A 13,721-nucleotide genomic window follows, 5' to 3' on the forward strand; every position below is an offset into this window, starting at 1 on the left:
AACAGGGCAATTCAACGTGCTTTACAAAGCAAAAAGATATAAAAACATAATAAAGGATACAGATTTACAATAAAAGAGTAAAGAGATAAGATATAAAAGGTCAAAGTAATAGTGATAAAAATCAACATTAAAAATAGAAAAAGTGCTGACAGGAAACTAGACAATGTACTATTCTGGAGAAGTCAGCAGCAAAACTAATGTTAGTTTAAGTGTGCGCGCTAGTGCAAACAGTTTCACTGCTTTTCCTCGCTGCAAACAGCCCTTTCTGATGGGAAAGCTCTAAACAGCTTCAGTTCCCTCTCATCAAAGCCACCAGACTCCTTTAAGAAAAACAGAAATTTTAGCTCGATGAACACAGGAGCTTCTGGTCTACTGCTGCTTCAGTCAGTTACTTTGTGTTAGTGTGACTTTGGTGAATTCAAACCAACCCTTTGAAATACACAATAACAAACACCAACATCTACTGTAGGTAATACACTGATTATGAATAAGTACCTCACACAACCCCACTTCAAAAAATCCGAGCTATGCCTTTAATCATTGGACTCATTTTTTAAGCAAAAACGCCAAACTTTCCCCCATCCTAGCATGTTACTTGAGGGGATTTTCTACATTTCTTGCTGTCATGTGATAGTGAATAGGATATCTTGACACCCCCACCCTCCCCTCCCTCCCTCGGGGCTTAACATAATCCTTTTTGACCAAATGATAAATTGATTATTTGAGAAAATAACATGGATTTTTCCACAATGAAAATAATCATTATTTGCAGCTCAAGAATCAATCACCATTACGCACCACATTTTCAATATTTCAGCGGCTAATTCGTCACAGCTGCACAGCGCCCGCAATTGTTTACATATTACTTGTTAATGCAAATATTTGCATTTCTATGTTCCACCTGTGCATGGTGATGTTTTTTAACAGAGGCAATCACAAGATGGATGTTTTTGGTAAAATATCTCAAACTTGGTATTTAGAACTAAATTCACAATAGAAAACAGCATCAATAAAGAACATGTTGAATATTGTGTTGCACAAGATATGTAATGTTTGCCTCAAGCGGGGTGATATTAAACAGGTTGGTGATTTTTTTTTCTGTGCAGCACTTACAAATATGATGAAGGTACAATACAGATAGATAATGTAGACATAGAGCGACATGCAAGATACTTTTAGCACAGGCTGTATGTCAGACACTGCCTTGACCTGAACGAGTACAGTACAGCCTTCAAATCATATACACCGCTCTATCATCGCTCTCTCTCTCCGTTCCACCAGGTGAGTACTGGATTGATCCAAACCAGGGCTGCTCTCGGGACTCCTTCAAGGTTTACTGCAACTTCACAGCGGGTGGAGAGAGCTGCATCTTCCCAGATAAGAAGTCTGAAGGGGTAAGCTTGGCAGCGTGCACACAAACCCACACACAGGATAGATGGTTAAGTTGAGGCTACATTACGCAGAAAGGTTTGGATAGCAACATGATCTAGTATAAAAAAGAGACGGGAAAAAACATCTCTATTTTTTCAGCCTCCAGTTTGAGATTTGATTGACAGTAAGCTGAATACTCATGATATGTGATTTTCTTTCCCTCCCGTCTGGAGCCAACCACCGCGCACTGTATAAATAACCCGTACATCTCCAGACAGCACTAGCTGCAACAGCAATTCTATTGTATCTCCTCATGTAGCCATATAATTAGCCTCCATGAGATTACCTCATGTTGTTACCAAGAATATGATGCAACAGGACTCCTTCCCAAGCAGGGACTAGAGTTATTTTACAAATATGCTAAATCTCAGTTTAATTCTGACAGTAAGTGACCATGGGGAGACAACTCCCCTCAATGAAACACACACATCCACTCGTCCACACTGTTGTTTCAGTGCCATTTTTAGATCGAATGCCATTAAGGACCTGTAAAGCCTTTGGCAGGTGACAGACACATTGAGAAGATTTTCAGTTCATTATGCATGAGTGTGCGGAGGAGAGGAGAGTAGCGGAGTTGGTGAAACACTGGGAACACTGTCTTTGACAAGTCAGGGGTTGTGTAATAGCACAGTGCTACAGCCATTTTAATGATCCCACTCACCGAGCCTCAGAGGAGCAGGAGTTTGCTTAAGCTTAGAATAATGAAGCAGACTTTTTATAGCGTGCTGCCGGTGATGGGCCGCTCTCATTTGTGTCGGGGGTGAAAAGAAAAGCCTGCGCTGTCAGTCTTTCAGCAGAGACTGCAAACACACCCACGTGAGATTGGCACAGTTATTATGAGAGCACATAGTTATACTGTCCACGCACTGTTACAGAATCACAGCCACAAAGAGGAGAAAGTCACATCTCCTCCTGTGCTCAGTCCACTCCTCTGAAAAACAACTGAAGGTCACCTTCAAGGCAGCGTGGGTCTAATGTATGCCATCTCCCAGCGACAAGTGATCTCCGGCTCATCATTCATTAACGCATTAAGCTATTGATGACAGTTCCATATCAAACCCTGCTATCTAATTATGGAGAAATTCATCATTGTCATGGCTGGAATCATTAGAGCTGTGCCCTGTTGGCCAATTCACAGCTTTTAATGGCATAACAAAGTTAGTGCACCATGGCTGCACAGCGCTAACACCGAGCAGCGGGGATGGAGGGCGCCGTATAAGAGCTCCTTGCAGGCGATCATTTCTTAATTAATCACTGTGTACTCATGAATTTTTCAGCAGCAATTAGCTGCCAACTACAGTTTGTACTGTACAAAATGGCATAATGGCTTGCTAAAATTTTCTGCCCTGGACCGCTTGGTCTGGTTGATCTTACTGAATGCTGTTTCAGGTCTGGAGGACTCCTCAGAGGACAAACAGGAGGAGGAAGAGGGGAGGAAGAAAAATGATGGGATATGTTTCTGTTAGAAGTTTTTCCTTTCTTTAACACTGCTGTTTTTCCCTCCTCTGTCGATCCATGCCCCCAGGCTAGGCTCACATCCTGGGTAAAAGAGAATCCCGGCTCCTGGTTCAGTGAATTCAAACGTGGTAAACTGGTAAGCCAGACTCCCGACTTCCCCCAGTCCCTTTCCCTTCCCTGAACACCTCTTATATTTTACAGAGCAAAATGGCAAAATGGCCCAAAGACTCGCCAGGCACATGGTATAGTCACTACAAGAGAGGTTCCCTGGTAAGTGGCCCCGCCTTTGGCCCCAGAGTCCTGGCCGAGGCCTGGACTCTGTGCGCCTGAGGCTCTGCATGGTTCTGGTTGCAGTGGCACTTTGCTTGTTGGTTTGTTTTCTTTATCGTGGTGCATGATTCAGCACGAGCTGCACTCACCTTCAGTCCAACGACATGGGTGATGCTCTTACGAGGAAATGGAGGAGAGGTTTGTGGACCACAGAAGTATTATGTTTGGCATCATTTAACCCTTTGAAACCTGGAGCGACATCACTTTGCTTGTGCTACTTCGGGTGCCTTTCGTAGGTATTCAAACCTTTGAACCCTTTGAGCAAATTGATGAGATTTATTTCACAGGCATGGAAATAAATCATTGAACAACTTGGTAAGAAAATGTTCCACAAATTGCAAGAAATTAGTAGATTTAGAAAAAAGTACATTTTTAAAGCTAGGGGAAAAAAGGAAAAAGGCAAAACTGCATTTCTAATTATCATAATTCCATTTTTCAGAACAAAAGAAAACTTTGCACATCTATTTTCAAATAGGAGCGTAGGAGAGAGGCAGAACATAACTTAGAGGAAAAACTCCTGCACACTGTCGAGCTTGCAGAGATCATTATTTTAATGTGTCGTTTTGGTGCTAGACCTTCATCAGGAAAAAAAAGCTTCTTTTTGCCTGGGAAGGTCTATTAGCGAAATGTCGCATTAAAATAATGATTTTTGCAAGTAAGACTGTGTGCAGGAGTTATTCTCATTATTACATATTTAAAATTATGTTTCAGAATTGTGATTTTTTTAATCATTTTTTTTTAACTTATTTTTTTCTTTTTATTCATGTTTGTGGGATTTTTTGTACCAATTTTCAGGTAATTTTCTCATCCTTCTAAGTAATTTCTTGTTAATGTCTGGGTCATTTCTTTCTTCTTTTTTTTTGCTGATTGCCTTCCTCCCTTGTTTTCAAAAAAAAAAAAAAATCAAGCCACTTTGCTCTGGTTTCAGAGGGTTTACAAATGGAAAACCATGTACTGCTGTTTTCAGTGTCTTCACTATATATCCACACCCCTCTGCTGCATTAAGAGAGCATCCCCTCAGAGTGACTGTGTGCCTCGACACTCCCATGACTCAGGAAGCAATATCCTCACACGGCTGATTTAATAGTTTGGACAAAAACACCTGAGAGTGAATACATCACTTAAGTCCTCTCTCCCTTACACGTTCCATTTTTTCAGCCGTACATCTCAACACGCCTCAGCAGGTCATCTATCCTCCACGAGGGGGGAAAAATAAGTATCATTCCCTCTCTGCTGCAGCCTTTCAGCAGCACTCACATTCCCAGTGTCTGCCTTAAACACTACTTAGATCCGGCGGAGTAGCTCTGAGTCAAACAGGTCAGGCACTCAGTCACCACCCAGGGGCTTCTGGGTACTCAGTCACTGTTGACTTGCGGCTGTGATGATAAAGAGGTAATGTTTCTGTGGCGATGTCGGGCTGGATCCACACGCTGCGCAGGGCGGGGATGAAGAGTGGTGGGGTAAAATGGGCAAAGCATGAGACTTTACCCGCCCACTCTGAGGATGAAAACATCAGAACACTGGCACTTTGTCGAGCCGCCGCGCCAACACTCATCGACATATTGCAGAACAAAGTCTTCATTGTTTATATCTTGTGATTAATTAGCTAATTACATCAATCACTAAATTGTTGCACAAAGAAATGGAGAAGATGATTAGAGCTCTCTGTTAATGTCAGATTTGAGTGTCGGCGCTCTGGGTTTGTATGTGCATGTGCGCGTGTGTGTGTGTGTGTGTGCGTGTGCTTATGAGCAAGAACAAGTCGAGAAAGACCACATCGAGACTCACAGACGGTTTGCTGCTCCGGCTGCATGGTGTGGATGCTGCATGCGCTCTACTCTCAGTAAGTCCTGTTTGTCTGCAAGACGAAGCGACTATGTGGATCTAATGGATTCCTGATGGTTGGTATGCAGATAGTAACTTACGGACATTACACTGTAAACTGAACCGTGACTGGTTCCAATTCTGCCGTCTTATCAGTAAGGATTACAAAGCATTATAATCAGCTTAATGGGAAATATCTGTGTTTTTGTAACATGGGCAGAAAAATCTAAATTCTAGGTTAATTATGGGTTAATTACCGGGCAATTAACATATCATTACTACAACGTATTTCCTGTTAAGATAATCACATTTTCATGTACTTAGCATAATTTGCTCATATTCGATATATGTTTTACATAATTACAAAATCAACATTTAAATGAGGTGTTTAGTTATGCTTTTTTTTTTGTACTTTGATGGCAGATTTTTCCACATTAAGGATTATACATCAGTGCAGCTTCCAGGCATTAGAGTGTGGAAATATTCTGGGCCTTTCTTCCCCATCTATATAGTATCATCACGTGATCCATTGCTAAAAAATATAGATTTTGTTACACATTTAATCCTGCACGGTTCTGATTTTCGAGACCCGCCCCTGGACCATGGCGTCCAATATCGCACCCTGTAGCCAACTTGACCTATTGACACAAGATTTGAGGTGCGGCTTAAAACAATAAGCCCTATAATAAGCTGCATTGTTAAAATAATCTGGTTAGGCAGCATGTTCGCAGTGATTGTTTTTGGACATTTTATACATGTGAAACTAAGATTGTGTATTTTAAAACAAAGTTAATTCAGGAAATACAGTTTATATTCTGAATTTACGTTTAAATACAGTACAAATTAATATTTTTGTTAATTCTCATAATATTGAGCAGCACGTCTCCGCTCTTAATGTGTGTTAGTAACGCCCCTGATTGAAGTGACTCATTCCAGCTGGTTCCAAAGAGAAAGCTGCCACACAAAGTCAGCTGTAAGAGGATTAAAACATTAGCACATCACATGAAATCATTATCATTATTTTCATTTTTTTTAAATATATATCATCCAACACCCGCAATACAACCTGCATGTTGTTTGTTTCACCCAAAACTGAACCTGGATTTAAAATTAAGACAAAATACCACCCTGAATCACTGTGTGTGAGGGTCAAGGACATGATGCAGGACTCTGCCCTTAACACATTTACAAATATTTGCATTTTGAAGTAGAAACTTTCCAACCACCTTGCTAAAACTGTCTCATCAACTTCTTCATCATAAGTATAAAGCCCCTTTCCCACTGCACCAAAAAAACCCAACCCAAATAAACAATAACAATTGCTAATATCTGACTTTTTTAATGTAATGGGAAAGGTAACAATCGACATTCACACTGTGTCTAATGACTCTGCAGTGGTCACAGGTATTTATCAGCTCTGGCTCTGCTCACCATTGATGGAGATAACAACATCCAGGTGGAAGCACTAATTTTAGCTCCTTTACCTGTGACATGCAATGATGCACAGACACAAAAAACCGTCTATCTCCGCTGAAGCAGCTCTCAAACATCATTCCCAACCAATTTGCACTGAGTTTTAAAGAGATACTGAATAAGTAAGAGTTATATAAAAAGAAATGCTGACTTAAACATTTTCTCTGGACCTCATGGTAAAAAAAAACAAAAAAAACAACAACAGATAGGCATACTTATCTACTGCAAAGAAAAGTCAAAGAAAGGTCACCACAAGAGATTACATTTTTGTTTGTATGATATAAAGTGTGTTCAGATTGGTTCCCTGAAAGCCTCACTCTCACTGTGTGATTCTGTCTGCCTCCGAGCACGATTCTGGAAAAATGAAGGTGTGCTAGCTACACTCACTAACACTGGCAGACAGACACAAACATCCATGATGCACTGTCCATTTGATCATGGAAAAGAAGAAAAAAAGAACACATTTTCTTGTGTTGGCCTTTGTAAAATGAGCAGTGGTGAAAGTTGCTGTATTTGATTATGATCGAGGAGCTGATAAGCAGTCAGTGTCAGCTAGTGCGCTAAAAAGTTATCTACTTTCACTTCAAGGATAAGATTATATTCAGTATTTTTTATTGTGAACGAATCCCTATTTAAGACCAAAACCAACAAAAGCTTTGTTGTTGTCCTAAAACCATTTAAAACACATCACACACTAAATGTGTTAATCTGTAGGTGAACATAGTCTGCAGTGTCCCGCTGTTAAAGTCTTTCTTTCTTTCTTTCTTAGTATATTTACAGCCTTTTTAAAGAATCATTTTCAGTAGGAATGAATGAGGAGTTTAGACTTGTGCTTTGCTTTGTGGTCAGTGCCAAGACCCACTGCTTTGCAAAAGTTAAAAAAGCCTTTAATAAATAGGCATAGTGCGTTTTAACTCCCAGTCTTCATCAGGGACAAGTAAAAACTGAGGGCAGCTCAGCGGGGCTGCTGTCAGGTGTGAGGCAATCAGAGCAGCACTGCTAAATGATCAATAATGTCAGATATCCATACAATTTTATAGAAAAATGTCCATAAAATAAATGTATCTTTTTTCAGTTGCAAATAATGTCCCTAAGGGAAGCTTTGTCAGATCAGTCTGTTCAACTCTTTTCAGTCATTTTTTATTGCGGCAAAATGTACCTATCAGACTGAAAAAAAACAATTGATTATATTATTCCAGTAGGCTACCCAAAGTTTAACATGTTTTTGTGATATGAGTAATTTATATAATAAAAAAGTCAATATCTGGTATCCTGTCACAATACAGCAGCAACTAACAGTGTACTTTAAACCTACGACTGAGCCTTATGCTGTCTTTGTCCTTTATACTTGCACTCATATGTTCAAAATAGAATATAGATAAAATATAGATTAATCTAACTTAAATTAAACCTACCTTTGTGCGGGACCACATATATACTTCTTACCTGCAATGCATGGATAAAAAAAGAGATTTGTCCAAAAACTAGTCTGAAATTTCTTTCAAAATGATCTTAAAAAGATATGAAAAAGCGTTAAATGTAAGTGCGTGATATCCGTATACACCCTGGATACATCACAATACAATGCTGTATCCATTCTTTGTCTTCTCATGGGATTTGTTGACAATAAAAAAAAAAACAGAGAATATCACAAGCTAGTTACCACCCAGTTTGTCTGTGCTGTCACAGAACATGATGGTAGTGTTGTTATAACCGAGACCAAGACTTGACCGAGACCAGATTGTGCCAAGACCAAGACTTTAAGGGGACGACACCAAGAGAGAGATTAAAAATCTGGAGACTACTATGTCAGAGACCAAGACAAGACAGAGTCCGAATGCATTCGATTCCGAGACACAAGTGTCCTTGAGACCAAGACCAATCTCAACGTCACATGATCGTATATTAACTCTGTACCCCTGGATGACGACTCCTTTTTTTCTAACACTGTTGTCAGTAAAAAAAAACACATCCTAGAAATTCAAACAGGTAAAAGAGGAACTTCTAGTGATGAGATCGATCAAAATGTCCCCCAAAGACAGAAACATGGCATTGTTGAGACATGACGGTGTGTATAGTGAATCTGTCCGAATCTATTCCTCATCTCAGTCCACTCATTCTTTACACTGGTTCTTCTTACGGTGTTTCTGTTGTTTAACCCCATCTGTGCTCCTCTGTCTCAGCTCTCCTACGTGGATGCGGAGGGTAACCCCATCGGCGTGGTCCAGATGACCTTCATGCGGCTGCTGAGCGCGGCGGCCCGACAGAACATGACTTACAACTGCTACCAGTCGGTGGCCTGGCACGACCAGGACCAGGACAACTACGACAAGGCCATCCGCTTCCTGGGCTCCAACGACGAGGAGATGTCTTATGATAACAACCCCTACATCCGCGCCGTGGTCGATGGCTGTGCGGTAAGTCCAGGGGATGTGTGTGTGTGTGTGTGTAAGCGATCGGCGGGGTTCCTTTGATGAACAGTCAGAAAATGATGTTTCTGTTGTCTTTGTAGTGGCGTAGAGTGTAAGAGCCCTGCAGAAAGTGTGTGATGTTTTTACTTCTGAAGAATATTTTTTCCGCACACTAACCCTCCCTCCCGCCGTGTCTTCTTCTCTCCCACAGTTGAAAAAGGGTTACGAAAAGACAGTACTTGAGATTAACACACCAAAGGTGGAACAGGTGCCGTTTGTGGACATCATGTTCAACGATTTCGGAGGCTCCACGCAGAAGTTCGGATTCGAAGTGGGCCCCGTCTGTTTCATCGGCTAAGACTGTTTACTGAACAAATGGAGAAAAGTAAAAAAAAGCATATATTTGTTTTCTCAGAAAAAAAAACAATTGAAAAAGAATAGGACAATTCTATTTGTAAAAAAGTAACTTTTTTTTCCATAAAGCAACAAGTACAAGTAAAATGAAATCAAGTTGAGAATACAGTGAAATTCTATAATAGGAATAGAGGAAATAACCTTGAAACCTCAGTGTGCCTTCTCCATCACATGCAAGTTTTGAAACTGGATGTCAGATCCTGCCTCACACACACACACACACACGCACACACACACTCACAATCACACACACACACCCCTAGCCCCATGTCATCACACTTTTTTTGATTGAACCATGGAAGGCGACCCTGAAAGCTGCAGCGTTCCAGACGCTCGCAGTATTTGCCACGGACTCCATCTGATTTGGCTTTTTTTTTTTTTGTCTTCTCTTTTCTTAAGTTCTGCTCTCATGTTTTCATCTCCCTGGCTTCTCTCACTTGTCTCTTGTTGGTTTGTTTGCTCATTCACTACGGGAGCTTTGTTTGTGCATAATTCTCTCTCCCATTCCCTCGGAATGGACTCCTATATATATAAATATATATAAATAATTTTCTATGTTTGTAAGTACATTCTGTATATTTTTCCAGGTATTGTTTATTGCTTCTGGCTTCAAAACGTGCATGTGACTTTTTTAAATTGTGAGGCAGGAGACGATGGATACAGGGATAACACCTAAATTGAAATCATCGAAAGTGAGGAAATTCGACTTGTAAATTGAAAAAAAAAACAACAACAAAAAAAAACCCCAACAAATTGGGAAGTCCTGTCTTGTTGCGCTTGTGGAGCACACCTTGTTGTAATTTAAAAACAGAATGGAAATAAAAGACGAAAACAAGCTCTGTGATATTATGTGATTTGCGTCACGAAACAAAATAATGATACATTCCTCCTTTTGTGCCCTCTGAACAGAACACCCACCTCGGTGGCTATATCCTTAACTTAATAAACGGCTTCTATTTTCCTCAAATACACATCTATCTGACTATGCAATGGGAGATGATGTCACATTTGAATGAAAACACAAAGAAATCAAAACCTAGGTGCTATTTTCTCTCTTCTGTGGTGCTATGTATTTTTCTAGTTTGTGTTGTTTGAATGAAAGGAAATCTGTGGTGATGATATTCTATCACCGCCCCCCGCCCCCCCATGACTCTCTTAACCACCACATTTGACGCAGGTGGATCTTGGCTGCATCCATTTTTATTTTATTTTTTTAACGTCCAGCGGTGGTGTTTGCATGCCGTTCCTCTACATATCCACTCACAGATCAGTGCAGCATGGCGGCATATGTTATCTCCTGCTTCAGCGGACTGCAGAGGTGAAAATGTTGGAATAATGAGAGGAGATGGTGCTGTTGGCTTTGCATATCGTTGCTCTAAGACGCTGCATTATGGCTTTTTTGCTGTCGGATCATCTGTGCCACATCAAAAGTGAAGAGCAGTGGGACATGGTTGCGATTGAGCGTCCAAAAGGGATATGGTCCAAAGTTTTGTTTGGTGTGTGAAACCCTAAACCCTTCCACCAAAGGTTTTCAGGTATTATTTAGCTTTAAGGGTACATGGTGGCTTGAAATTTAATTTTTTTGTATGGGAAACAACTTGAAAAGTCTTTTGTTTTATGGGAGCAAGTCACAGGATTAGCCAGATGAAAGGGTTTTTTCATGCAGCGTCAAAAACCGCTTCTATTTTTGCCCTTATTGTAATTATGCTCTTTGTTCAAACTATGCACTCTCTATGCTTATGACCACTAGTATCTACCACAGAATTTTACAGCCCTTTATACGTAGGTTTGTTTGTTTCCTTTTTTTTTTTTTCAAAACTTCCAGTATGTGACTTGAACCATTTCTGTTAACTCAATATCTGCTTGTACATCTTTGGCTTTCTCATTGTGATGCAGTACACCCAAATTTAACACTTTCCTCTCAATATAAAAGAAAAAAGGAGAAACAAATTCTTGTAAATTTCCAGAACCAGCAGTGATGCTGCCATCATTTTTTTTTTGTTTTGTTTTTTTTGTTTTTATTTTGTAGATTTCCGTTTGTCTGTCTGTCTGTTTTGTTTTCACAGTCTTGTCAAACCTGTGTAAGGATAAGAGGATAGAAGTTATATTGGTTTTTATGTCAATAAATTCAAGTTTACTGTGGCCATCCACTCTTGTATGTCTTTTGAAGCATTAAAACCTATCTGTATGCATGAAATTGTAAAGTTTTCTCTCTTGTTGTTATGATTTTTTTTTTTTTTTTTGTAGAGTGACATGACCTCCACGTCCACGTTTGTTTTTTTTTTAATTCATCAGGATACATCGGGGTTTTTTTCTAATGATGAATAAAAAGGTCATGTCCCGCCATTGTGAAGTGGAGAGGAAATGATGTAACTCTACCCAAGCCAATGTTCGTTTGTAGTATATTTATTGTATTATTTAAAATAAAAAAAATAAATGTTAAATGATACCATAGTGTAAAGTGTAAGAGGCCCCCTCTTTACATGCACACAGGAGAAAGTGATTAATTTACACAACATGAGCTCCTTTGGATGGAGCCATTCAGACTGCGTTTACATTTAAATATATAGTCCTCATGTTAACAACCTGTGTGTGTGAGTGTGTGTGTGAGAATGTGTGCTGAAAGTTGAAACCCTAAATGAATAAGTGGTGTGTTAACAGGTAAGGCTGGCTTTAACTGCACTTCCTTGTATATTGTAACTCTTCCTCCGCAGGTGCCCCGCACGAGACAAATCCTCCTGCTGATGCTTCAAACACAGACTGCTTCAAGAATCATCCCAGCTCTGCATTTTTGGACAGAAAGTGTATGTACTTATATTACTTAACACTCATTTTTACACAGCCTGCAACATTTTTACACTTTGTTGCTTCTGACTTATTGTTTTTTTGAGGTTTTGTTGGAAAAGTAAACACACCCATTAACCCACATGTTGCCTGTGGTGACCCCACTGAGCTGAAAAGTGCCGCCGAAATGAAGATGGCCAGATTTCATATCTCACAGAATTACCATTGAAAACCATATTCACATTTTCCAGGCCTGGAAAAGTCATTGACTTAGTAAAAAAAAACATTGAAAGTTTTGGGAAATGTCATTTAAATTTGTTACATGTCATGAAATTCTTACAGTAATCTTCCATGGAAAACCGTCCGAGTAATGCAACACGGTGGCAAATGTATTTTCTTCGTCTGTCAACTTGATCTGTGTGGATGTGTGACGTTTTGTTTACCATCATGTCTGTTTCTAAGTTTTCTCTTCACGTTCCATCTCTTCCTTCATGTATGCCAGCCAGCTGAAATTTGTTGATATAGAGGTTTGATCTGATGTTCGAAAGATGCCTCACAAGTGGGGTTCTGTTGGTCCTTGGAAAGTCATGGAAAAGTTTTGGACTGTCTGTATAAGTGTGTGGGACCCCTCTCAGTAATTTGTTAAAATAGAATAATTTTTAGGATTTTTTTTCTCAAAAACATGAAGAAAAGGTCCATTTTAAATATAAGATGTTCAAATTTAGATTGCAGTTTGATTTTATTTGAATTATATTTTAAGCCAAGAACAAGAAGTCCCAACCATCCTGGGGAGGTAGAATTTTGGGAAACTGCATTTTACATTTTAGGTTTGCCTTTTGCATTTGGGTTGAGCTCTTAAAAACTTAATAAATTGCTAGCAGACACCCGAATCTGTTCAGGGTTTGAAATGATTTTCATCACTGTCACAACTAACCGACATCAAAGAACTAGCAGCGATGAAGCCTCCTGCTGTGACGGCGGTAGTCTGTTTTATTTATTAAAAAATATTTATTCAAAAAGAGAGACTGGACGCCTGCCTTGACCCCAGTTAGCCAGTTTGCACATTCACAACACAATTCAGTGTTGAAAGGACAACAATACAAACCATCAGGAAACAAAAAACAATCTTAGTTTTAACAAATGTTTTTCCTCATTCCCTCTTTACTTTAGATCTTGTTTTGCTTTCCTAACTTCAACTCTCTCCTTTTGCGCTGAGCTGAACTCAAAATCAAAGTGATATCATCACTGACGGGCTTCATCACTGCCAATTCAACATGCTGAATCAGTAAAAAAAAAACAGATGAAGGTCAGTGAGGGTCGACGAGGGTCACAGGTGCCCACTGTGACACACTGCAGCGACTAGGGCGACGGACGCACACCGATGCTCAACATGGACTGACGACCAACCTTCGGCTTGGTGTGTCAAGGCTTTAAAGTAGTCTATGAGCAATGGGAGGATATTTCATATCCATGCAAAATTGTCCCAACCGACCCCACCCTCCCCTATTAATTTCTGACAGGAACAGCTAATGAGAAACTGACACAAATAAACAATTAAGCTAACAAACAACAAACAAAATAAGAGAATACAGTACG

The 13,721-nt window shown here is 39.8% G+C and overlaps 1 protein-coding gene across 2 annotated transcripts in view; it reads left to right on the forward strand.

The window, feature by feature from the left end:
* The window catches only part of col5a1 (procollagen, type V, alpha 1), a 98,452-nt gene extending 86,969 nt beyond the window's left edge, over window positions 1-11,483 (forward strand). Inside the window, exons 63-66 of one of the 2 annotated variants that reach the window (XM_042508952.1) lie at window positions 1,282-1,394; window positions 2,957-3,025; window positions 8,700-8,933; window positions 9,139-11,483. In XM_042508952.1, the coding sequence (XP_042364886.1) occupies window positions 1,282-1,394; window positions 2,957-3,025; window positions 8,700-8,933; window positions 9,139-9,285 (563 nt within the window). In that variant the 3' untranslated portion in view covers window positions 9,286-11,483. Of the gene's footprint in view, window positions 1-1,281; window positions 1,395-2,956; window positions 3,026-3,090; window positions 3,160-8,699; window positions 8,934-9,138 lie in introns of both variants that reach the window. The other variant, XM_042508953.1, reaches the window with a different exon arrangement.
* The last annotated feature ends 2,238 nt before the right edge of the window (window positions 11,484-13,721 follow it).

The sequence above is a fragment of the Plectropomus leopardus genome, chromosome 20 (assembly GCF_008729295.1).
Source record: "Plectropomus leopardus isolate mb chromosome 20, YSFRI_Pleo_2.0, whole genome shotgun sequence".
Taxonomy (NCBI): domain Eukaryota; kingdom Metazoa; phylum Chordata; class Actinopteri; order Perciformes; family Serranidae; genus Plectropomus; species Plectropomus leopardus.